This window comes from Anomaloglossus baeobatrachus, chromosome 6 (assembly GCF_048569485.1).
Source record: "Anomaloglossus baeobatrachus isolate aAnoBae1 chromosome 6, aAnoBae1.hap1, whole genome shotgun sequence".
Lineage (NCBI taxonomy): Eukaryota > Metazoa > Chordata > Amphibia > Anura > Aromobatidae > Anomaloglossus > Anomaloglossus baeobatrachus.
In genome coordinates, this window is record NC_134358.1 from 69,453,772 (window position 1) to 69,479,422 (window position 25,651).

Here is a 25,651-nt window from a genome sequence, read left to right on the forward strand (position 1 = left end):
AGCCCGGTGAAATTACTTTGATGAGTTAAAGCCCGGTATAATTACTTTGATGAGTTGGGGCCTGGTGAAATTACTTTGATGAGTTGGAGCCTGGTGAAATTACTTTGATGAGTTGGGGCCTGGTGAAATTATGTTGATGAGTTGAAGCCCGGTGAAATTACTTTGATGAGTTAAAGCCCGGTATAATTACTTTGATGAGTTGGGGCCTGGTGAAATTACTTTGATGAGTTGGGGTTTGGTGAAATTACTTTGATGAGTTGGGGCCTGGTGAAATTATGTTGATGAGTTGGGGCCTGGTGAAATTACTTTGATGAGTTGGGGTTTGGTGAAAATACTTTGATGAGTTGTTTTTTTTTTTTTTTTAAATTACTTTGATGAGTTGGAGCCTGGTGAAATTACTTTGATGAGTTGAAGCCCGGTGAAATTACTTTGATGTGTTGGGGCCTGGTGAAATTACTTTGATGAGTTGAAGCCCGGTGAAATTACTTTGATGAGTTGGAGCCTGGTGAAATTACTTTGATGAGTTGAAGCCCGGTGAAATGACTTTGATGTGTTGGGGCCTGGTGAAATTACTTTGATGAGTTGAAGCCCGGTGAAATGACTTTGATGTGTTGGGGCCTGGTGAAATTACTTTGATGAGTTGAAGCCCGGTGAAATTACTTTGATGAGTTGGGGCCTGGTGAAATTACTTTGATGAGTTGGGGCCTGGTGAAATTACTTTGATGAGTTGGGGCCTGGTGAAATTACTTTGAAGAGTTGGAGCCTGGTGAAATTATGTTGATGAGTTGAAGCCCGGTATAATTACTTTGATGAGTTGAAGCCCGGTAAAATTACTTTGATGAGTTGGGGCCTGGTGAAATTACTTTGATGAGTTGGAGCCTGGTGAAATTACTTTGATGAGTTGGGGCCTGGTGAAATTACTTTGATGAGTTGAAGCCCACTGAAATTACTTTGATGAGTTGGGGCCTGGTGAAATTACTTTTATGAGTTGGGGCCTAGTGAAATTACTTTGATGAGTTGGAGCCTGGTGAAATTACTTTGATGAGTTGGGGCCTAGTGAAATTACTTTGATGAGTTGGAGCTTGGTGAAATTATGTTGATGAGTTGAAGCCTGGTAAAATTACTTTGATGAGTTGGAGCCTGGTGAAATTACTTTGATGAGTTGGGGCCTGGTGAAATTACTTTGATCAGTTGGAGCCTGGTGAAATTACTTTGATGAGTTGGGGCTTTTGAGTGTTTTGCAGTGAGGGTCAGGACAATGCAGTTAATATTTCCACCGGGCTTAGCTAAGGTTCCACGGAGGAAGCTGCGTCCAGGGGAGCAAACGTGATATATAAAAAACTAATATAAAACTAATAATACTCATAGTTACATAAATTCATCTTGGTAACTTTGGATGATTTTATTTCTGCTCCATCAATGCCCAACGGAAACCATAAACCCTGTTCCTTACACTATAGGATGCCATAACCTTGCTAAAAAATATGGAAAAGTTCAAACTATTTCTGGCAAATTCAGGACAGTTGGCATATAATGATATCATGAATTTTAGAATTTTCCTTATTGCAGAAGATTAAAGACTGTTGCTTTGCAGCGCTGGGATCCTGGGTTTACAATCCCACCAAGGACAACATCTGCAAGGAGTTTGTATGTTCTCCCCGTGTTTGTGTGGGTTTCCTCATACACTCCACAGACACAATGATGGGGAATTTAGATTGTGAGCCCCAATGGGGACAGTCATGCTGCTATATAAGTGAGTAAAATATATAAATAGTAACCTCAACTAAACTTTGAACTGCCTAATATCTTAATGGGGTTGTTGAGTGCCTCTCTCTCTACGGCCGAATGTGCAATTAAGTGGGGAAAGGCATTGCTGAACCCCACATAGCGATGTGTGACGCCGCAGGAAGGATGAACAACCAGCGGCATGCACCACCAAAGATTTTATGAAAAGGAGCGACGTGTCAACGATCAACAATTTTTGACGTTTTTGTGATCGTTGATCGTCGCTCCTTGGTGTCACACGCTGCGATGTCGCTAACGACGTCGGATGTGCGTCACTAACGACGTGACCCCGACGATATATCGTTAGCGATGTCACAGCGTGTAAAGTACCCTTTATATGAGTGCTCTTCAATAGAAACTATATGGATCTGTCCTCACCTGAGCCCTTCTGCTCCGTTGTTTTACCAATTGCTCGGGTTCTTATCACCCAAACTGACATGACTTTATAATAGGTCAAAAGTTTTATTATTTTAAAATATAGTGGTAAAAACAACCACATAGTGCCCAAATATCAACGCTATAAGATGATTTATAGCAGAGGGAGCTGTATAGTCAGTCTGCGAAAAAAAACTAAAGTTAGGCTATGTGTCCACGGTAGAATGTACCTGCGGATTTTTCTGCATGAAAATCCGCGATTTTCGCGGCAAATCCGCACCTTATTTTTGCCGCGGATTTGCCGCGGATTTTGATGCAGATTTTTTTTTTTTTCCCCATTCTATACCCAAAATCCGCAACAATAATTGACATGCTGCAGATTTTTCCGGATCAAAATCCGCGGCAAATCCGCTGCGGAAAAATCCGCAGCATGGACACAGCATTTCCAAAATGCCATTGAAATGGCTTGGAAGTGCCGCTGCTGCAGATTTTCGGAAAATCCGCGGTAAATCCGCGGCAAAATCCGCGCAAAATCCGCAGCGTGGGCACATAGTCTAATACAGTACCAAAGATTTTATGGAGCAGAATGCAGATTTCACAGAGCATACATACAGGATGCCTTTAAGACAAAGAAAAATTTCTCCTGGGCACATGTATAGATAACAATACATGTGAAGGTTGGCCGAGCCTGGAAATGGTTTTATTTGTATGATGGAAGGAAAAAAGGATGGGGCATGTTGGGTGTCAGCATGCCTGACCCTTTATTTTCAAGGGGGGATTAGATGTGCCTGGCAGAGGCTTTCTCTCCTTCAGAGCCCCTTCATACGTCAGTGATTCTGGTACGTATGACGCAGTTTTTATACATATCGTAATAACGGACATACACAGACCCATTATAATCAATGGGTCTGCGCACACATCAGTGATTTCTCACTGTGTCCGTGTATTCCGCATGGAGAAAAGTCTGTTTTTCTACAGCAGCGCTGATGTGACATGGACCACACAGTGGTGACATCAGTGTGACACGTACCAGAGAAAACACGTCTTTGAAATAAAATGATTTTCTAGACTCACCTGTCTCCAGCGCTGCTGTCACTTGCTTCAGGGCCCGCTCATTAGGATCACGAATATTCACTGCACCGCGGACCCGGAAGCTATTGTGACCACAGCACTGAAGACATCAGCAGCAAGGACAGCAGCACTGAGGACAGGTGAGTATAAAGCTCCTGTTCTCCATGTGGTATCACAGAGATGACTTGTGTGCCAAAATCACCGCACACAGAGGGACATACGCACCTTCAACACATCTGTGAAAAACATGTGTTTTCCACGGACATGTGAAAGAGGCCTTATATTGTAGACATGTGAACACTTTGCTGAACAGAATGTATAGGAGGAATAGCAGTGTCATTCGTCCCACAGCTATTGAAGGTGAACGTCCACCATCAAGTGTGATCCTTGTAAAGAAACATCCTCTAAGTCAGAGTTCCCCAACTCCAGTCCTCGAGGGCCACCAACAGTGCATGTTTTTAGGATTTCCTTAGCATTGCATGGGTGTTGGAATGATCACCTGTGCAGGTGATTAAATTATCACCTGGGCAATACTAAGGAAACCCTGAAAACATGCCTTGTTGGTGGCCCTTGGGGACTGGAGTTGGGGACCCCTGCTCTAAGTAATGTCTGATGATCACATTTAACATTAGATTCTAGAAATCATATCAATCTTCAATGCAAAACATAAATATGTCTGAGGTGCAGGTGCAAATACCTTTCAGGCGAAGGGGAAGGTTCATTGCAATGTGAATTAGGCACTCGTCTCTCTTGTCTAGTTCTCCTAAATAGAGAACAAACGGCAAAGGTTGTTTTTTCCCAACACATATAAATGTATTCCTTAGAGAAATCTAATCTATGCATTGCTATGAATTGCACATTGTTAAAGGCAGTGTAGGGTTCTGCATCTTATTTAGAAAAGCCTTGTTACGCCTTATAGTCCAAGGGTGAAGTGAGGGGCACTGGAAAGAAAGTGCGGAGAATAGTGAAATACTGCAGGTAGAAGTACAGAAGGCTGTGATAGTGAGAGCCCAGAATTTTGATCTGTAGGGGTCTATAGGTCCCCCAAATTGCTATAATGAAGTGTTGAACAGTAACATGGAGTCTAGTGGGCCAGTCGAGTCTGTCTAATGAAGGAGCAGAAGCTCTCCCCTTCCATCTTTTGTTGATTTTTGGTTCATACATGGATATCTGAGTAGACAGTGTGTCATGGTTCCGCCTCCCCGTCCACATGGCTAGGGGGCAGAGCCTTCTCTCGGGCCTCACTTCCGGAGCTTGGATGCTTTAAATTCTGTCATCTCTGGTGAACCAGCGCCGGCTATAAGCTTAGCACTGCTTTGCCTGTGATTGCTGGTCCCTGTAAGTGTTTCCTGATCCGTCCTTCCCCTGTGCTCTGTCTGTGTTCCGTCCCACCTCCTTCCTTCCCACAATAGCCCCAGTCGTTCCCCCTTCTCCTACCTCCCCACTCGGCTGCTTTCTCTGGTACGGACCTCGGCCTGACCTAGACCCCACTTTTGCTCGTTCCTCCAGTCTTCTTTTTCACCGTACTGTGTATGACCTGGCCTGCCTGACCATCCTCCGCACGCCCCGTTGCCTCTGTATTCTGGCTGACTCTGCAGGGCAGTGCTCAAGCACACACTGTGTGTCCACCTCCATGCTGATTCAGCTCTGTGTAGTGTCTTTTCCTGCAGGGCTCCAGTTCCCCCTGGTGGTAGCCTGACACAGTGGTTTTCCACGACTGCAGCAATAATCAGTGGAGGGTAGCAGAAGGGATACTGAGCGGGTGACCAGGCTGTCCGTTTCATCGGGGGCGCTGGTACACTGTATGTAACATGTACTGGGGGCTGGACACATCGAGGTATATAGTCCAACACTGCACTTATCAAACCTTTGTTTTGGGAGTTGGTGAGCAATCAACATTTAGACAACCAGGATGGAAATCTGGGATCTCAGAGGGGTTGTTTGTGAGTTTAAAGTGTAACCAGACTTTTCAATAATTTTTTAAATTTAGTAGCTTCTCAGAACAGCTATGGACACAAGTAAAGGAAACCGGTCATGCCCCAGAACGCTATTATCCTTTTGGCAGGACATAAGTAGAAATTGGATATATACTCAATGGTATATTAATATAATGTCTTTATTGTTCGCACAGGTCTACGCGTTTCAGAGACATCCGTCTCCTTCCTCACAACAACAAAGGAACAATCAAGGTGATTGTTCCTTTGATGTCCTGAGGAAGGAGACGGAGGTCTCTGAAACGCGTAGCCCTGTACGAACAATAAAGACATTATATTAATATACCATTCAGTATCAGTGCGGTATATACCCAATTTCTACTTACATCCTACTACATCCTATACACCTCGGGGCTGCAGCTGATACCACTACTGAATGTGCTATATAGGGGTTGTGACTTGCACAACCCGAAAAGGTGAGTGTACCATGATCCCTTTATATCTCATATCCCTACCGGGTAAGACCCTATTGTGCTCTCTCTTCCACTGCAATTCTCTACCGGACATGGGGTTAGCGGCAGTTTAAACGGATTGTCCACTACTAGGACAACTCCTTCTGATTCTACTTGTTTCCCTCAGTTAAAATGTAAAAGGCCCTGTACTCACCCCCTGTTCTGGTGCCGTTCCAGTGCTGTTGGTAATTGCGGTTAGGGGTTCATATGACATAATGCCGTCACACCAGCCCTGTGTCCAATCACTTCTCTCTCAACACCTTCAGACCAAATGAGCAATCAACAGGAAGTGAGGGCCAGCCGGAGCGTCACTTCCTGATGATTTGGTCTGAAGACGGGGAGAGAGAAGCTGGAGGTGGTTGGAAGCAGGGCTCGCGTCATGTCACAACCTCATGTGAAACCTGGCACCGCGATTACTGAGAGTGCTGGAACGGAAGGAGAGTACAGGGTCTTTTATTTTAACTGAGGGAAACAAGTGAAATCAGAAAGGGTTGTCTTAGTAGTGTACAACCCCCTTTATAGCGTTTTAACGCTGTATAGCTTTCACACTGAATGTCTGGGAAGAAATTAACTTTATTCCTCCCAGCAGCCTCTGGCTTTCAGTCATACAGGTGCGGCCGGCTTGGCGTCAGTCACCAGTTAGTACACAGTGAGGGGCAGCTGTTACCATGCCCCGGTACTGACTGACAGCTGGCTCAGTAGATAATCCCGGCGTGTGGTCATAGCCACCACTCACTGTGTATTGAGCAGTGACTGAATCTGGCCGTGCCTCCATGACTGAAAGTCAGAGGCTGCCAGGAGGACTAAAGTTAATTTCTTCCCAGTAGCTGGGATTTCAGTACAGTGGCCGCACAATGTCTTAACGCTATTAACCTGATTAACCCCATATTTGTAGGTTGTGTTTGGGGGTGTGACAGGTTCTCTTTAACATAGAAAAAAATGACATATACACATGTTAGTAGTTGATAAAATTTCACTAAGTTTCAGTCAACAATCTTAATTCCTTTATTTTTAGACCCTCTGATATGCACACTGCAGCTCACCCCACTACCACTACCAACATATAAACGGAGGAACGGGCAGGTATGTTGTGTGTGTCAGGGGACGGGGATCCAGCAACCTATTCTGGGTAAGTATAATAGATAAAGGGCCTGAATTATTCCACATGGTGTAGTAAAACCTAACTATGATTGCATGGAGATGAAAAGTTGCCTTTCCACACTGTATTTTTGCCATCAAAAGTGACGAAAACTCTGAAGAAAGCTTTAGTGGTCCTTTTGAGTGTGAACAGAGACGCATTCATAACTCCCTTGAAAGAAAGCAGCAGGTTGTCAATGGGCAGTGACATTGCTTCCCTACTAAAACCCAATACACCAATACAAAAAAAGCAAAACACACACATACACTCCATGCAGAAGACTATAAACTACTGTGTGTATAGGCCACATATATATGACGAGCCACATATATGAGCGCACACAGCATGGAGGTATTGGTCTATGTTTCACACCAATAATACCTCTCAAGATCATTGTAAGCACCCTCAGAATAAGTACGGCACATCTTACGGGAACGCAGCAATCGGATAGCATCTTCACAAAAGATAGGATACATGGGGTGATCCGTGCTGGCAAGAAACGGGACAAGGAACTCATTATCCTTAAATGTTGACAATCTAAATAGGAAATCACTGCAAAATCAAACCAGAAAACACAAAACCACACATAGCAGGAGGAGCGCTTATTGGCATCATTTACGCAAGTGTATCCATCGGTGGGGTTAAGTTCCCCTTGATGTCTATGGGGTATAGGCAGCTATTTTGCAGTCAGAACCAACACTCATGAGAATGCGGCATAGTAAACCAAGATGTTATAGTAATACAAAATATATCTTGGGGTAAGAATGTGACTTAATATACATTATACAACAGAGGGTAATTGCGGATTCATGGTTATCAAAAAGGTAAGAGCTACACAGTTACTTGTGCCATGTGGAAATAAGACGTATTTTATGCCCTATAGGAAGGCAGTGAAAAATACAATCTGTGCAACTCAATGCATCTCTGCTCTGACCATGGATGGTACCAACATCAACCGACCATGGATGGTGCCAACATCAACCGACCATGGATGGTGCCAACATCAACCAACCATGGATGGGGTCAACATCAACCGACCATGGATGGGGTCAACATCAACCGACCATGGATGGTGCCAACATCAACCGACCATGGATGGTGCCAACATCAACTGACCATGGATGGTGCCAACACCAACCAACCATGGATGGCTCTAACATCAACTGACCATGGATGGTGCCAACATCAACCGACCATGGATGGTGCCAACATCAACCGACCATGGACGGTGCCAGCTCGGATGAACACTTCTTCCAACAGTTGGTTACTTTCTCGGTTGTAAAGTTTGAGAGAAATGTAAAAAAATGAAATAAAAAGGAAGCTCTATCACCTGATATTAGTCTCATGGCACGAGTTGTCTAGCTCCAACCCATAGGGAGTCTATGAAGGGTAAATCCTAACCCTTAAGGGAGGGTGCATCACACAAGACTGGTATCCTGTGGTCCCATACTCGGTTACACGGCATGGGCCACAGGCACCACATTTGGATGGCTGCACGTACACACAATTTATACCTTGGTTCTCTTAGATGATGGTCAAAGGACTGACTGAATCTGGTGCGAGGTAGTGTGAGATAATGACTAGAGAGGTGGCAAAAAAAAAAAAGACAAGAACATTGAGATACTGAAGTGACTGATAAATGCAAGTTATGGGTAGAAGTACACTCACTGTATATCAGAAAAATAAAAGGAACAAGGGGTAGGCTGCTTTTCGAGAGGGTATACCTGCTGGTCAAGATGGTGAGACAAGACATGAGGTGGTGTAAAGAGAATATCTACAATCTGATTACTAGACGGAGTCCAGAGTCTTGCCGATATCTCCAACCTTACCTTTTTCACTAGGATATCCACTTTCTCACCACATAGTTATATACATTGTCATGCAGACACGTATAGCATAAATAATGCCTGACAGAGTTACAGTACTTAAAATTTTAATAGCTGGTCTTCCAATTAATTTGGTCATGAACCCAAAGACAAAATCAAACTATCACAAATCTTTAACAGTATTATTCTTCAGCCCTTTAGGCTCCAGGGCTTGGCTGCAACTACAACCACTGCGTCACTAGTGTTATAGAGGTTGTCCACTACTTTTACATTGATGGCCTGTCCTTAGGATAGATTATCAATTTCTGATCAGCCGGGGTCTGACACCCAGCACCCTACCGATCAGCTGTTCTTGGTCACAGAGGCAGCAGGCAAACGGAAAAGGTCGGTTTCAGAGCTGACCTGTCGTCTTTTGATAGTGGCCGCGACCGCGTACTGCACATCTGCCTCCTATACAAATCAATAGGAGGTGGATGTGCAATACCCGGCCACTATCAGAAGACAGGCATCTCCGGAATTGAGCATTTCCAGCTACCTGCTGCCGCCACCGGCACCAAGAGAGACTGATTGGCAGGGGTGCGGGGTGATGGACCCCGGCCAATCAGACATTGATGACTTATCTTAAGGATAGGCCATCAATGTTAAAGTAGTGGACAACCCCTTTAAGTTTCCAATGCTCCTTCATCCAGGGCTGGTGCTACTGTATGTAACACACTGCCTCCTTACGGCACATGCATGTGTACATGCCCCTGTGAGTTCAAACACCACACCTATTTTTGACGTCTGGCAAATTGTTTTCAGGGGAATACTTACCTGCAAAAATTGTGTGGCCACGGTTATAGGCTTTATCTTGACTGAACATGTGTGTTTAGTATATGTCTGTATCCTTAAAAACAATCTGTCACCAGGTTAAAAGCAGCCAGGTTTTCTTTTTGCTTTATTCTTGCAGATTCACTGAGTATTCCCTTTATTTTTATTTTTTTCATCCACCTTAGAGTTTCAGAGATATAGTCTTTTTTATTTAGTCCTCATTTTTCTGGTGTTGGCCAAGGAGTTTTGTCTCACATGATCCTCAGGGGTGTGTCTTTAGGCTGATTTGCATAATTAGCCAATGAGACACGCCCCCTAGGTAAAGAACACAAAAGTTTTGCCCTAAGTAAAAGGGCCCAAATCTCTAGAAACTGGATTTCTCAGGGAAGCAGAGATAATAAACTAAGAGCAAAAATGTTTGACCATACTTTGAAGAGGACCTGTCACTTGTCATAAAATTTTTATTTTCTACCTGGTGTTAATGCCACTGTTCTCCTGAATCTGACATTGTTTCTTTTTTATTCCTGCACTAATTATAAATAATGTCTTTTTTTTTAGCCAACTGGGCGTGGTCCTCAAGAAATCATTCATAGAGAAAAGTAGAGAACCATACCCACTTGGACAAAAAAAGACAAGATTTACAGTGGGAAAGGAAAGTATTCAGACCCCTTTACATTTTTCACTCTGTTTCATTGCAGGCATTTGGTAAATTCAAAAAAGTTACTTTTTTTCTCATTAATGTACACTCTGCACCCCATCTTGACAGAAAAAACCCCCAGAAATGTAGAAATTTTTCCAAATTTATTAAACAAGAAAATTGAAATATTACATGGTCATAAGTATTCAGACCCTTCGCTCAGACACTCATATTTAAGTGACATGCTGTCCATTTCCTTGTGATCCTCCTTGAGATGGTTCTACTCCTTCATTGGAGTCCAGCTGTGTTTAATTAAATTGATAGGACTTGATTTGGAAAGGTGCACACCTGTCTATATAAAACCTCACAGTGCATGTCAGACCAAATGAGAATCATGAGGTCAAAGGAACTGCCCAAGGAGCTCAGAGACAGAATTGTGGCAAGGCACAGATCTGGCCAAGGTTACAAAATAATTTCTGCAGTACTCAAGGTTCCTAAGAGTACAGTGGCCTCCATAATCCTTAAATTGAAGAAGTTTGTGACCACCAGAACTCTTCCTAGACCTGGCCATCCAGCCAAACTGAGAAGAGCCTTGATGAGAGAGTTAAAGAAGAACCCCAAGATCACTGTGGCTGAGCTCCATAGATGCAGTAGGGAGATGGGAGACAGTTCCACAAAGTCAACTATCAGTGTAGCCCTCCACCAGTCGGGCCTTTATGGCAGAGTGGCAAGACGGAAGTCTCTCCTCATTGCAAGACATATGAAAGCCCACATAGAGTTTGCAAAAAAACACAAAGGACTCCCAGACTATGAGAAATAAGATTCTCTGGTCTGATGAGATGAAGACAGAACTTTCTGGTGATAATTCTAAGCGGTATGTGTGTAGAAAACCAGACACTGCTCATCACCTGCCCAATACAATCCCAACAGTGAAACATGGTGGTGGCAGCATCATGCTATGGGGGTGTTTACAGCTGCAGGGACAGGATGACTGGTTGCAATTGAAGGAAAGATGAATGCAGCCAAGTACAGAGATATCCTGGAAGAAAACCTCTTCCAGAGTGCTCTGGACCTCAGACTTGGCCGAAGGTTCACCTTACAACAAGACAATGACCAATTGAGCATCTCTGGAGAGACCTGAAAATGTCTCTCCACCAACATTCACCATATAACCTGACGGAACTGGAGAGGATCTGCAAGGAAGAATGGCAGAGGATCCCCAAATCCAGGTGTAAAAAAGGTCATCATTCCCAAGAAGACTCATGGCTGTACTAGCCCAAAAGGAGAGTGTTTCTACTCAATACTGAGCACAGGGTCTGAATACTTATGACCATGTGATATTTAAATTTTTCTTGTTTAATAAATTTGCAAAAATTTCTACATTTCTGTTTTTTTTCTGTCCAGATGGGGTGCAGAGTGTACATTATTGAGAAAAAAATGAACTTTTTTGAATTTACCAAATGGCTGCAATGAAAAAAAGAGGGAAAAATTTAAAGGGGTCTGAATACTTTCCGTACCCACGGTACATGCAAAAAAGGGAGCCAGGAGAAGAGCAGAAACAAAACAAAAACAACGGATTACACCACCCAGCATTTACACCGGGTAAAGAAATTACATATTTATGGCAAGTGTCAGATCGCCTTTCAGGGGTTATATTTGCATTATTATAAGCAGGGTTGCCAAGAAAAAGTCTGTATAAATTGGACACTTATTTCCACTGTACGTAAAAAAAAAAAAAATTGACGCCTTCTGTGATTTTTTTTCAAGTCGGGGAAACTTATGCAGATCATTACGACTGTAATAATCATTTTACAGTTCACACCGATGTCTTCATATCGGAATCACTGTAATATTAGTGATTTGTTATTTCCAATGTGTTCATAAAAAATGTTGGCTGATTTTTGGCTATGTTGTCCAGAAAAGAAATCAAATTGGCAACCGTGATTAAAAGCCATCACCTATCATTTGGATAAATGGTGGATTAATGGGGAATCTGCACCTAGGACTCTCAATAATCTGGAGTGGATTTGCAGCTGTGCGAGCCACTGCTCCATTCATTCTCCATGGGACTGCCGGAGATATCTTATGGCACTTCGCCTTTACTACAGTTCTATAGACAATGAGTGGTGCATTGATGTCCACGTGTGGCCACCGTTACTTCCTAGCACGTAGAAAATTGGGCCAGTTTTCATCCAAAAAAAATAGGACGATTCGTTTTCTAACTTCTCATCCGGGTGCTGTCTGAGTGCAATCCCTTTTTTTCCTCACACTGCACCCAGCGAAGTTAGGGTTCGTGCCCACGATCAGGAATAGCAGCGTTTTGGATACAGCATGATTTCTCTGTGTCCAAAACCCTGCATTGTACAGTACAAGCACAGTGTACGGGATTTATAGCAATTTCCTGTCCGCACTGATTTTTTTGGGGGGCTTTCCGAGTCGTAGCATGCCAATATATGCTTGCGCAGATGCGAGTGTTATCAGCATGGAAAACACAGCAAAAATCCGCTGAGACCAGAACTCTAATTGTGGCCATGGACCGCTGTGCTGTCCCACACGGGACACTTGCCTCTCCGCAGGAGAGATGAAACTGCGCCCAGAACCCTGATCCTGGGAATGGACCGCTGTGCTGTCCCGCACACAATACTCACCTCTCCTTAGAAGGGATGACACTGCGCCCAGAAGCCTGATCCTGGGAATGGACCGCTGTGCTGTCCCGTACACAACACTCACCTCTCCGCAGAAGAGAGGATACTGCGCCCAGAATCCTGATAGTGGGAACAGACCGCTGTGCTGTCCCGCACACAATACTCACCTCTCCGTAGAAGGGATGACACTGCGCCCAGAATCCTGATAGTGGGAACAGACCGCTGTGCTGTCCCGTACACAACACTCACCTCTCCGCAGGAAGGATGACACTATGCCCAGAATCCTGATCCTGGGAACAGACCGCTGTGCTGTCCCGCACACAATACTCACCTCTCCGCAGGAAGGATGACACTATGCCCAGAATCCTGATAGTGGGAACAGACCACTGTGCTGTCCCGTACACAACACTCACCTCTCCGCAGGAAGGATGACACTATGCCCAGAATCCTGATAGTGGGAACAGACCGCTGTGCTGTCCCGCACACAATACTCACCTCTCCGCAGGAAGGATGACACTGCGCCCAGAATCCTGATAGTGGGAACAGACCGCTGTGCTGTCCCGTACACAACACTCACCTCTCCGCAGGAAGGATGACACTATGCCCAGAATCCTGATCCTGGGAACAGACCGCTGTGCTGTCCCGCACACAATACTCACCTCTCCGCAGGAAGGATGACACTATGCCCAGAATCCTGATAGTGGGAACAGACCACTGTGCTGTCCCGTACACAACACTCACCTCTCCGCAGGAAGGATGACACTATGCCCAGAATCCTGATAGTGGGAACAGACCGCTGTGCTGTCCCGCACACAATACTCACCTCTCCGCAGGAAGGATGACACTATGCCCAGAATCCTGATAGTGGGAACAGACCGCTGTGCTGTCCCGCACACAATACTCACCTCTCCGCAGGAAGGATGACACTACGCCCAGAATACTGATAGTGGGAACAGACCGCTGTGCTGTCCCGCACACAATACTCACCTCTCCGCAGGAAGGATGACACTACGCCCAGAATTCTGATAGTGGGAACAGACCGCTGTGCTGTCCCGCACACAATACTCACCTCTCTGCAGGAAGGATGACACTATGCCCAGAATTCTGATAGTGGGAACAGACCGCTGTGCTGTCCCGCACACAATACTCACCTCTCCGCAGGAAGGATGACACTATGCCCAGAATTCTGATAGTGGGAACAGACCGCTGTGCTGTCCCGCACACAATACTCACCTCTCCGCAGGAAGGATGACACTACGCCCAGAATTCTGATAGTGGGAACAGACCGCTGTGCTGTCCCGCACACAATACTCACCTCTTCGCAGGAAGGATGACACTATGCCCAGAATTCTGATAGTGGGAACAGACCGCTGTGTTGTCCCGTACACAACACTCACCTCTCCGCAGGAAGGATGACACTACGCCCAGAACCCTGATCGTGGGAACAGACCGTTGTGCTGTTCCGCACAGAACACTCACCTCTCCGCAGGAGAGAGGATACTTTGCACAGAACCCTGATCGTGGGAATGGACCATTGTGCTGTACCGCACAGAACACTCACCTCTCCGCAGGAGAGAGGATACTGTGCACAGAACCCTGATCGTGGGAATGGACCATTGTCCTGTTCCGCACAGAACACTCACCTCTCCGCAGAAGAGAGGATACTGTGCACAGAACCCTGATCGTGGGAATGGACCGCTGTGCTGTACCGCACAGAACACTCACCTCTCCGCAGGAGAGAGGATACTTTGCACAGAACCCTGATTGTGGGAATGGACCGCTGTGCTGTACCACACAGGACACTTATGTCACCGCAGGAGGGATGACACTCCATCTAGAACGCAATGGTCCGAATCGTGGGAACATACCCTAAAATGCAAATGTGAGCTCTAAATATAACAGTATCAGTCTTTTACATCCCAGTAGAAAAATTTAAGTCTTTGCAGAAGCAATTTTTTTTTTTTTTTTTTTTTACAAAAAAAGGTTGAATTGGCAGCCAGACAAATAGTTTTGGATGACTCCAGTAATTACATGGAGCGTTTGCAGTAATGATACTGTTTTATATTAATGAAATAAGTCCTAATTAATTTTAACTAAGTCCAAAAATGGAGCTATCAAAACAGCATAAAACGTCTCCGTCCTGTAGAATAATAAAGACAGTGCTGAACATATTTTATCGACCCACATTAGCCTGGCAGGATGCCAACCTTGGAGGGTGCAGCACATTGGTAGAATAAGCATTATCCACGCAAATACAATCCACCACATTACTCAGGCTCCAGCCGTCCGCCTCACTATCACTCCCTATATCTATCCCTACGTCATAAAACTATCATTAACACATTATACTGGCATAATAGGATCACTGTGCTGCTGCATGCAAGATATACAGATGTGGCCGAACTCATCATTTGTATAATTTACACTAGATTGTGCATGCATAGTGTTACCTGCAGTCCTATGTAAAACTCCATTTAACACAAGAAATCACAGTGTGCGTACCAAAGCAGGACAAACTCAGCCCTGCTACGTTTGGCGATCTAAGCTCTGCTACATTTGCATCCAGATATAATCACAGAACAGTCATAAAAGGTCTGGTCAGATCCATTAGACTTAAAGGGTTAACCCCCACCTTCATAGTTTGGATATTGTCGGAAAGTGCTTAAAAAAATAGCACTTTTGCAATTTGCTGCTTAGTAAAATCTGCAGCCGTTCAAGAGATATTAATACTTTTCTGTTCTTTTTTTTTATAGTTCATTGCCTACGAGACCGACCAATGCTGCTGTTGTTGTTGTTAAGCTTGTAAGCGCTCTGCTGAAGCTGGCCCGGGATTAGGAGGGAACACTGCGCTCCAGCTATCCTTGCCAGCTTAAAAAAAATTCAAGAGATATTACTACTTTTCTGTTCTTTTCTGTAAAGTTCATTGCCTAGGAGACCGACCTCTGCTGCTGTCATTGTAAAGCTTGTAAGCGCTGTGCTGAATCTGGCACAGTATTAGGAGGGGGCAGCGCGCTCCAACTAGTCTTGCCAGCTGCAAAAAAATTGCTTACAAGCTCAATAGAAAAGTTACATGCTCTTTTCTATTGAGCTCGTAAGCTTGTGAGCATGTAAACGCTCTGATGTCTTGCAGCAGTGGTCGGTCTCCAAGGCAACGAGCAGTAAACAAAAGTGTAAATATCTCAAGAACGGCTGCAAATTTTAATTAGGAGCAAATTGCAAAATTGCTTGTATTTACAAGCTCTATCTGATAACATCCATCTACGAAGATAGGAAATAACCCTTTATTCTCTAGCCCTCTCTAGGATATAGTATATTCTCTATTCAAGGCCTCTACTATGTTCTTTAGTTACCTTTCTCTGTCTGGGGAGTAGTGGTTATCTAATACACGATGTCTTTCCACTCTGCCCATGAAATTGTATTGTGCAGGGCCAGATCTTGTCGCTCTTGGTCCCTGTTCCAAACTCCTACTGGAAGAAAGGGAAGCTGGTCAGTTCCAGAATAAATGGTCCCTGCGCAGCTCGTTATACTACAGTTAATACTGCACACCTGTATTACGGATAGATATGTAGGGTGTAGCTACTATCTACACAATATACACTGCAATATTACTGATATCTTGGCTATAAAATAATCAAATTAGAAATGTAGTATAGTTCTCCTGATTCACTATGTCACTTACCTCATGTGCAGGGCATTGTAGCTTAGGCATCCATGGTTATGACCACGAGAAACTATCTAACGGTCACTATATGAGTGATGTAACATTAGATACAAATGCTGCAATGCCCTGCACATGAGGTTAGAGACATGGCTATATCAGAAGAACTATACTACATTTCTAATTGGGGGGATTTGCTAATATTAATATTATTGTTACACATCCTTGGTACTCAAACAAACAACCTTCAAGCATTACAACAGGAACCCTAGCCTATGAGCTACTGACTCAGGTTTGAGTCCCAAGGAGGTGTAGATAAAAGGCTAGGGCTCCTGCTATAGTGCTTGAAGGTTGTTGGTTTGAGTCCCAAGGAGGGCTGGACCAGAGTCTGTAGCTAAAAGGCTAAGTCGCCTGCTGAAATAGGTGAAAATATTATTATTAGTACATCTATTATATATTTGGATAGGGTCTTGGAGATGGGAATAGCCCTTTAAGTGCTATGTAGGAGGGAGAATGAAGGAGGAGCTCTACCTCTAGCTCCTCCCTTCTTCCCTTTCCATAGAATCTTATGAGCACCAACTGTTATCCCCTACCTAAGTAATGTAATATCTTCACTGAATACAGATTTTACCTGTGAAATGACAGTTTTGAGAATGACTGACCAATCAAGGAGGAGAAAAAAGTGGATTTCTCTAATAATTTATATATATATCACAAAGCTTTTGATTTTCATGTGTATCATTGATTTAGAAAATAAAAACTAAAAAGACGGTTCCACAATTCAGGATCACTTTGCAGTCCCCAACAAAATGGCTCCGCACTGTGATCCTAAACTTCATCCTCCCTTATCCTTTTGGAAGCATCCAGAAGGGGGGGTGGGGAGCTGTGACATCACACACAGGAGAGCAGATTCCACCCACTTTTACTACAGTTGTAATGTGAGCTGGCTTTTCAACAGCTGCTCCCCCTAGTGTTTAAGAGTGGAAAATATCAAACTTTTAAAATATTTTTTTTAGATTTTGCTCCATTAAAAACAAATGATAATAGTAAAACAAATTACAACATTAATACTTTACATTTTTTCAGTTATTGAAAAACATTTTTTTTATGGCACCTTCCCTTTAAGGGCATCAACAATAAATGAACCTTTGATCAGATTGTCTTACAGGCCCACTAATCATTACCTAATTTGGATAATTCCTTTAAACTATGGTCATACCATTGGAATATAATACCTGTCCTTAGCATCGTAAGCATGTGCTTTAACCATGACATACAGATAGCACATATACTATTGGGACATGCGGTGGCCATTCAACAAGGCCAGAAAACATCACAGTATATTATACAGTGCATAATACATTTATCTTATAACTGGTACATGGAGTTTCTATACAATAGATTCAGATCCTCCATCCACCAACCCTTGCACATGTAATATTCTATCCTGCAGACCACTGTACATTGCAAAAATATACAAATTTGCATAAATCTTAAAAAAAAATATATATAAATAAAATTAAATAAATAAAAAACATTTGTGTCTGAATCCCAAGACTTGTTCTTAGTAACTGGGGTCCATAAGTAGTTCATATAATATATAATATATTACACAAATATACAGTGGAAACAGACATAGCAAAAATACTCACCAGACCAAAAGGTTCTCCCCACTTCCAGCCCATTGAGATATATTTAATATTTATTTTTATTTATTATTAACTGCACAAATTAAACATCTAGCATTTATGTTCTACGAGTTAAAGTATTAGCTGCCATCACACAAAAAATAATAATAATAATAATAATAATAATAATAATAAAAACAAACAAAAAAAAACAAAAAAAACCCAAAACATTGTGAACATGGCAGTAGCTTACCGTAAAGCACATACAATGGAATAATAAAATGATTTTTCATGACTTGGATATCATGGTAGGTATAAGACTTTTTTTATTATTTTATTTTGTGCATGTATTTCGGTTAAAAATCATTTTTGCAATTGGGTTGCATTAAACATTTTGTAACATTTTGTTTTTACAGGCCTTTTGTTGCTCTACACATTCAACTTTGCTATGGCCTGTGGTTATAAATCAGCTGAGAGGAGCTCAGGAAAAGACAGATAAAAGAGACAGTTGTTAGAATGAGGTCACTGACAGATTGTCAATAACCCATTTTGCAGCCAGCAATAGACCGCGCACTACAGAGGCCATTGAAAGCAAATGCTGCAAAATTTTTAATGAAATCCAATTGGAAAAATTATTTTTAGCCCTAAATACATGCGTGTAAGTAATAAAAAATATATGGTCCCCAAGGGTGGGTAACCCCTTTAAAATTCAACCAGAATTAAAGCAAAAGACTAATAAATAAAATTCCCAGAACTGAGATATATATTTTGTCATTGTCCAACTAATTTTACAACCAGGTATATTGCAAGGATTAATGGTTCAAGTTGTCAAGCTCAAAGTCAAATTTCTATTTTTTATTTTATTTTTTTTAATTTTGACATATATAAATAATTCTTCAGCTTTCACACCTGCCATTACGCCTAACATGAGACTTTTACTTCCCTTTGGTCACATGGACATTTTGAGAAACAAAATGGACCAGATCCTACTGAAATGTGTTAAAATATTTAGTTACTATGCATCCTCACCAAGGCAAGGGTCATTGAGAAGACAGGGGGGGAGGGGAGCTGTGACATCACCATATTGTCAATTGTGCATCTTGTGTTACCTGTCATTGTAATCCTGCCTGTGATGCAAATGAGACTGACGAAAACACTTCTGTTCAGAACAGTAAGGCTATGTGCACACACTGCGTTTTTGTGACGCTGCGTTTTTGTGCGTTTTTGGCCGCTAAAAACGCACAAAAACGCACCCCCGGCAAAAAAACGCAGCAAAAAATGCATGCGTTTTTACCACGATTTGGTGCGTTTTTGGCTGCGTTTTTTGATCTCTGTGTTTTTCTGCGTTTTTCCAATGCATTGCATGGAGGGAAAACGCAGAAAAACGCAGGAAAGAATTGACATCTCCATTTTTTTTTAAGCTCAAAAACGCAGCTCAAAAAAAAAAAAGTTGTGTGCGGACAGCAAAAATGAAAACTCATAGACTTTGCTGGGGAAGCAAAGTCATGCAGTTTTGAGGCCAAAAACGCCGCAAAAAACGCACATGTGCACATAGCCTAAGTATAAATCTGGTATAAGGCCTAGTGCTAGTGATTGGTGTGAAAATTGCCAGATGTCTGATTTTTTTTTGTATTAGATAATGATATTAAAGGTAGAAAAAATAATAATTATATATACATACAATATATATATATATATATATATATATGCCGTATATATATATAATTAAATATAAAACTATATATTTATATAACATATATATATATATATATATATATATATATATATATTGCATATATATATATATTGCATATATATATATATATATATATATATATATATATATATATTAAGTAATATAAAAATATATATGTATGTATCTATAAAAAATATATAAAACTATATGTATTACCGTATATATAAAATTATATTATAGATATAACATATATAATTACATATGTAAATATATAATTGTGTAAATCTGGTATAAGCCCTAGTGGTTAGTGTGAAAATTGCCAGATTTCTGATTTTTTTTTGCCTTAGATAATATTAATAGTAGAAAAAAATAATAAGTAAATATATACTGTATATATAAAATTATATATAAAACTATATACCGTATGTATATAATATATTGTATATAATATATTAAAATTATATTAATATATTAAAATATATAAAACTATGTATATTATACATACAATTACATATATTTAACAATATAATTGTGTGAAAATCGGCAGATTTCTGTTTTTTTTTTTGCAGTAATGATATTAAAAGTAGAAAAATAAATAATTAAAAAAATAATAAAATATATATGTATGTATACAGTATATTAATATAAATTAAGCTAATATAAAAAATTATATTAATATATGGATAGCTTTCTAGTAGTTTTATTTATAGTAATATATTTATTTTATTTACAGTAATATATATTTATTTTTATTTTTCTCTCTATATTGTTTTTAATTCAACAAAAAAAAAATCTGATTTAAGCAATAAGTCTGATGACTCATGCTCTAAGTTTGACCCCCCCAAAAGAATAATCAAATTTAAAGTCTTCTCCACTTAAGGCCAGCATTTGTACCCTGTATGGCCAGCAAGATGGAAAAATGTTAAAATTCTAAATTAGAACAATAAAAGGTGTATTAGCTACCTTCAGGCTACCTGAGTCTTCTATACTTCTATACCATTATGCTCCAGTAAATATTTTCAATCTCCCATGAAATACATAACAATGCAGGTCTCTCTTTTCTCATTATTCTGCATTGTGCTATTCCTCTATTAGTCTTCCTTATATCTTTTTAATAAACTACCTGTTACCGTTCCCCATGTAAAAGGGGCATGTCCCCATTCGTCTTCTCTGATTGGACAATGTCAATGTGTTTAGGGTCACGCCCCTGAGGAGTAACACCAATTTATTCCTACATTTCATTGCAAAGTCTATAGTAAAATGTTACAGAATTGTTCCTTTTCAGAATTAAGGTTCCAGAATAACCGACAGGTCCAGTTCATCTCCGATACCGGACACTATGAAATTGCTATTGATGACCATTGATGTGCTCGCCTACATTCCCGAATCAAACCCTTGATTGTTGACAACTTGGTTGGAATAAGTCGAGGAGAACAAATTCCTGGAAATCTCAGTTAACAGATATTAGGAGTTTTAACACATTTTTAAAATAGTAAAAACAGTGGCTTAACAATAAATTTACAGCAATACAACAAAATACCGTACAATACCGGGGTCAATATATACCTATTATACACTTTATATTATGACAAATTTTTGTTCTTCATTGTATCTCAATCAACCTGTAATGTCAGTAAATGTTATCTGCCATAACAAAAGATAAATGTGTTAAAAAAAGGATAAAAGTTATAAGCTTCCAATAGTAAAAAAGAAAAAAAGAGATCCCTGACTAAAATACTATATTCCGAAAACCAAGGCAAGCAAAGAAAGAGTAAGTAGATTTTTGTTTAAGCAACAGGCAATACCTTTGAGGAGGTGGAACACTAGGAGACCAGGATCTGGTCCGACCTATACTATCTACATGGAGGGATCCTGTCCGAGAACAGTGATTCGATGACATGACCTGCTCTGGTACGGATAATGTTGAACTTTGCATATCACGACCGTTGTGCCGAAAATCTGTGAAAAGAAAAATAGAGACATGCTAAAAACAAGAATCATAGCACAGAGCAGTGAGAGTGTGACAAGGCACATGCTTACAGTGCCTTGCAAAAGTATTCACCCCCTTGGTTTTTTACCTATTTTGTTACATTACAACCTGTGTTTAAATATTTTTGTAGTTGGGGAAGTGAAGGGAGAAAAATATAGGCAAAATTTAATTTTATGGGATGAAATAAATAAAAATTGCCATGTATTCACCCCTTTTGCTAGGAAGCCCCCCAAAAATTGTAGTGGAAGCAATTACCTTCATAAATCACATACTTCGTGAAAAGAAGTCCACCTGTGTGCAATCTAATAGTGCCAGGGTCTGTCAGTATATACAAACCTTATCCGAAAGGCCACAGAGGCTAAGATTAAGCAAGAGGCACCACTAACCAAAAAACACTATGAAGACTAAAGTGATCTCCAAACAATACCATGAAGACCAATGAGATCACCAAACAACACTATGAAGACCAAGGAGATCTCCAAACAACACTATGAAGACCAAGGAAATTTCCAAATAACAACATGAAGACCTAGGAAATCTCCAAACAACACCATGAAAACCAAGGAGCTCTCCAAACAACACCATGAAGACAAAGGAGATCTACAAACAACACCATGAAGAGCAAGGAGGTCTCCAAAAAACACCATGAAGACCAATTAGATCTCCAAACAACACCACGAAGACCAAGGAGGTCCCCAAACAACACCATGAAGACCAAATTAGATCTCCAAACAACACCATGAAGACCAAGGAGATCTCCAAACAACATCATGACGACCAAAGAGATCTCCAAACAATACCTTGACGACCAAGGAGCTCTCCAAACAACACCACGAAGACCAAGGAGGTATCCAAACAACACCATGAAGACCAAGGAGATCTCTAAACAATACCATGACGACCAAGGAGATCTCCAAAGAAGTCAGAGACAAAGTTGCTGAGAAGTACAAGTCAGGGTTGGGTTCTAAAAAAATATCTCAATCTCTGATGATCTCCAGAAGTACCAGCAAATCCATTATCATCAAATGGAAAGAACATAGTACCACAGCAAACTTTCCAAGAGAGAGCCGCCTACAAAAACGCTAAGCCCGGGTTAGGAAGGCATTAATCATAGAGGAGGCACAGAGACCAAAGGTAACCCTGAAAATGCAGCAGAGTTTCCAAGACGAGACTGGAGTATCTTTCAATACAATGACAATAAGCCGTACATGCCATAGACCTGTCCTTTACGGAAGGCTGGTTGGAAAAAAGAATTTACTTAAAGCCAAAATTTGTAAGCCTTGTTTTTAGTTTGCCAAAAGATATGTGGTTGACTCCCCAAATGTATGGAGGAAGGTGCTGTGGTCAGATGAGACCAAAATTTAACTTTTTGGCCACCAAGGTAAACGGAATGTCTGGAGCCAAACCAACACAGCCCATCACCCTAAGAACACCATTCCCACAGTGAAACACGGTGGTGGCAGCTTCATGCTATGAAGATGTTATTCCGCAGTAGGGACAGGGAAAATGGTCAGAGTTGTGGGGATGGTGCGAAATGCAAAGAAATTCTTGAGCAAAACCTGTCTCAGTCTGTTGGTGATTTGAGACTGGGACGGAGGTTCCCCTTTTAAGAAGTCTATGACCCAAAGCACAGGAAATGTGTAAATGTGTTGGAGGGGCCTAGTCAAACCCCAGACCTTAATCCTATTGAGAATCTGTGGTCAAACTTGAAGACTGGTGTTCAGCAGAGGAAACCATCTAACTTGAAGGATCTGGAGCTATTTTGCCTTAAGTAATGAGCAAAAATCCCATTGGCAAGATGTGGAAAGCTCATAGGTACTTATTCAAAGTGACTTGTAGCTATAGTAGCCACAAAAGGAGTACTGATTTTAGGGAGGGTGAATAATTATCCACACTGAAGTTTTCAGCTATTTTGTCCTATTTATTGCTTGCATCACAATAAGATGAAAAAAATGTTCACAGCTGTAGGCATGTTCTTTACATGAACTGAAGCAAATCCTCAAAAAACAAAAAAATCAGTGAAATTTCATGTTGTCAGATAGCAAAGCACAAAAATGCCAAAAAAAGGTGGGGGGGAGGGGGAAGGTGGTTGAATACTTTTGCAAGGCATTGCATATTATGCACTGGGTTTGTAGAATGATGGTGATATACTACAGGTTCTTGACAAATCCATGAGTTCCAGCTATAAATCGCTGATCGATCTGTGCTTTGATCAATGACCTGGGCTGAATTTTATTGAAAGACGGCACATTTATCAACTAGCACAAATAATGTGACATATATCACCGATGAACAAATCATCTCCAGATTTCTGCATTCAGCCTGTGTCAATCGCACTCATTTATCACAAAAAGGTGTGGGCAGTCTACATAAAATGGCCTAAAAAGTAGTTTTTGGACCCTACGTTATTATTTAGGAGAAAATGTAGATCAGAAGAGCAGACTGTCAGTCATTACATGGGAAAGTCTTCACTGAACACTGATTTTAAAGGGAACCTGTCTGGTCCCCTATGCACCCAGAACCACAAACAGTTCTGGGTGTATATTGTTAATCCCTGCCGAACTGTCCCTGTATCTAGTAGCATAGATAAAGAGATCTTTAGAAAAAGTATTTCTTCAGATCCTTTATCATATGCTAATGAGGCCAGGGACTAGACACAATGGCATTCGTTGACCCAACTAGTCCGCCCTCTTAGCATCCTAGGACGCCCACAGGGGCGTGCTAACACACTATTCAATGTCCAGCGTCATCGGCGGTGACGTGCGAGCCTGTGTCCATTCTCACCACCTCAGACGCCGGGTTTAGGGACAGTGCACATGATCAGAAGTCACTGCACATCCGGTCATGAGCAGTAGACCTCTCTGAAGCCAGGACGCGTACACCCAGCTTCATAGTGCGCATGACCGGAAGTGCCGGGACATCTGATACATACAAGTGCCGGGACACATGTACGCAAGTCACTGCTGATGACGCTGGGCAATGGACATTGAATAGCATGTTAGTACGCCCCTCTGGGCATGCTAACATGAAAATAGGGCAGACTAGTTGGGTGAACTAATGCCCTTGCAACTAGTCCCTGCGCTCATTTGCATATCATAAAGGATCTTTAGAAATACTATATTTCTTTATCTATGCTACTATAACCTGGGACGGTTAGGCAGGGATTATCAATATGCACCCAGAACTGCTCGCGATCGTGGGTGCAAACTGGACCGGACATGTTCCCTTTAACTCAGAATTCAGAATTTTGATAATGACTGATCAATTCTGGAAAAAAGAAGCAAATTTGCCTTAGAAAATATATTACAAAGTTGCTTATCTTCATGTGTACTATTGATTTATGTTTTGTTTTGTTTTTTACAAAAATATTAAATATGTAAAAATATAAATATTAATATTAAAAATTGAATACGACGGTTACACTTTAATAGTTGAGACTGATCCACAAAAAGTAGATCAGAATATACTCAAGATCTCGAAGATCAGACACATGGATCCATTTTTAAAATAGAGTCCTTTGACAATATAATTTGTACAACTGGACTTGCCATTTAATTAACTCTTTACTATAAATATATATCTGAATAATGAAGTGCCGTAGATTATATTGGTGTCATAAAGCATCGTATAATTATTAATGGTTATGGTAGCCTGTGAATTCACTGAATAAAAAGATGGATTCAAATTGTCTCTTCAGTGAGGATATAGATGAACTCTAGCGCCACCCATTGGAAGTAGCAATCCTAAGGCCCTGTGCGCACACTGCGTTTTTACCCGCTTTTTTTTGCGTTTTTGCTGCAGAAATGTCTTGAGAAAATGGTTGTAACCTTTCTGCAGACAGTCCCCAGCAAAACATATTGAAAAAAAAAAATAGCTGTTTGCACACTGCGTTTGTTTCTCCAGAAAATTCTTTCTGCGGAATTTCTTGAGAAAAAGAATGAGCATG

General features: G+C 41.3%; 1 protein-coding gene across 50 annotated transcripts in view; it reads right to left on the reverse strand.

Annotated features, from left to right (window-relative positions):
* RIMS2 (regulating synaptic membrane exocytosis 2) overlaps positions 1 to 25,651 on the reverse strand; it is a 990,720-nt gene that overhangs the window by 256,922 nt on the left and 708,147 nt on the right. For 27 of the 50 annotated variants that reach the window (XM_075352970.1, XM_075352974.1, XM_075352971.1 and 24 more), the window contains 3 exons: positions 21,521 to 21,674; positions 16,084 to 16,200; positions 3,929 to 3,994 (listed from right to left, as the gene is read on the reverse strand). In XM_075352970.1, coding sequence (XP_075209085.1) covers positions 3,929 to 3,994; positions 16,084 to 16,200; positions 21,521 to 21,674 — 337 coding nt within the window. Of the gene's footprint in view, positions 1 to 3,928; positions 3,995 to 7,196; positions 7,305 to 8,329; positions 8,396 to 16,083; positions 16,201 to 21,520; positions 21,675 to 25,651 lie in introns of all 50 variants that reach the window. The other 23 variants (XM_075352986.1, XM_075353017.1, XM_075352983.1 and 20 more) reach the window with 4 other exon arrangements.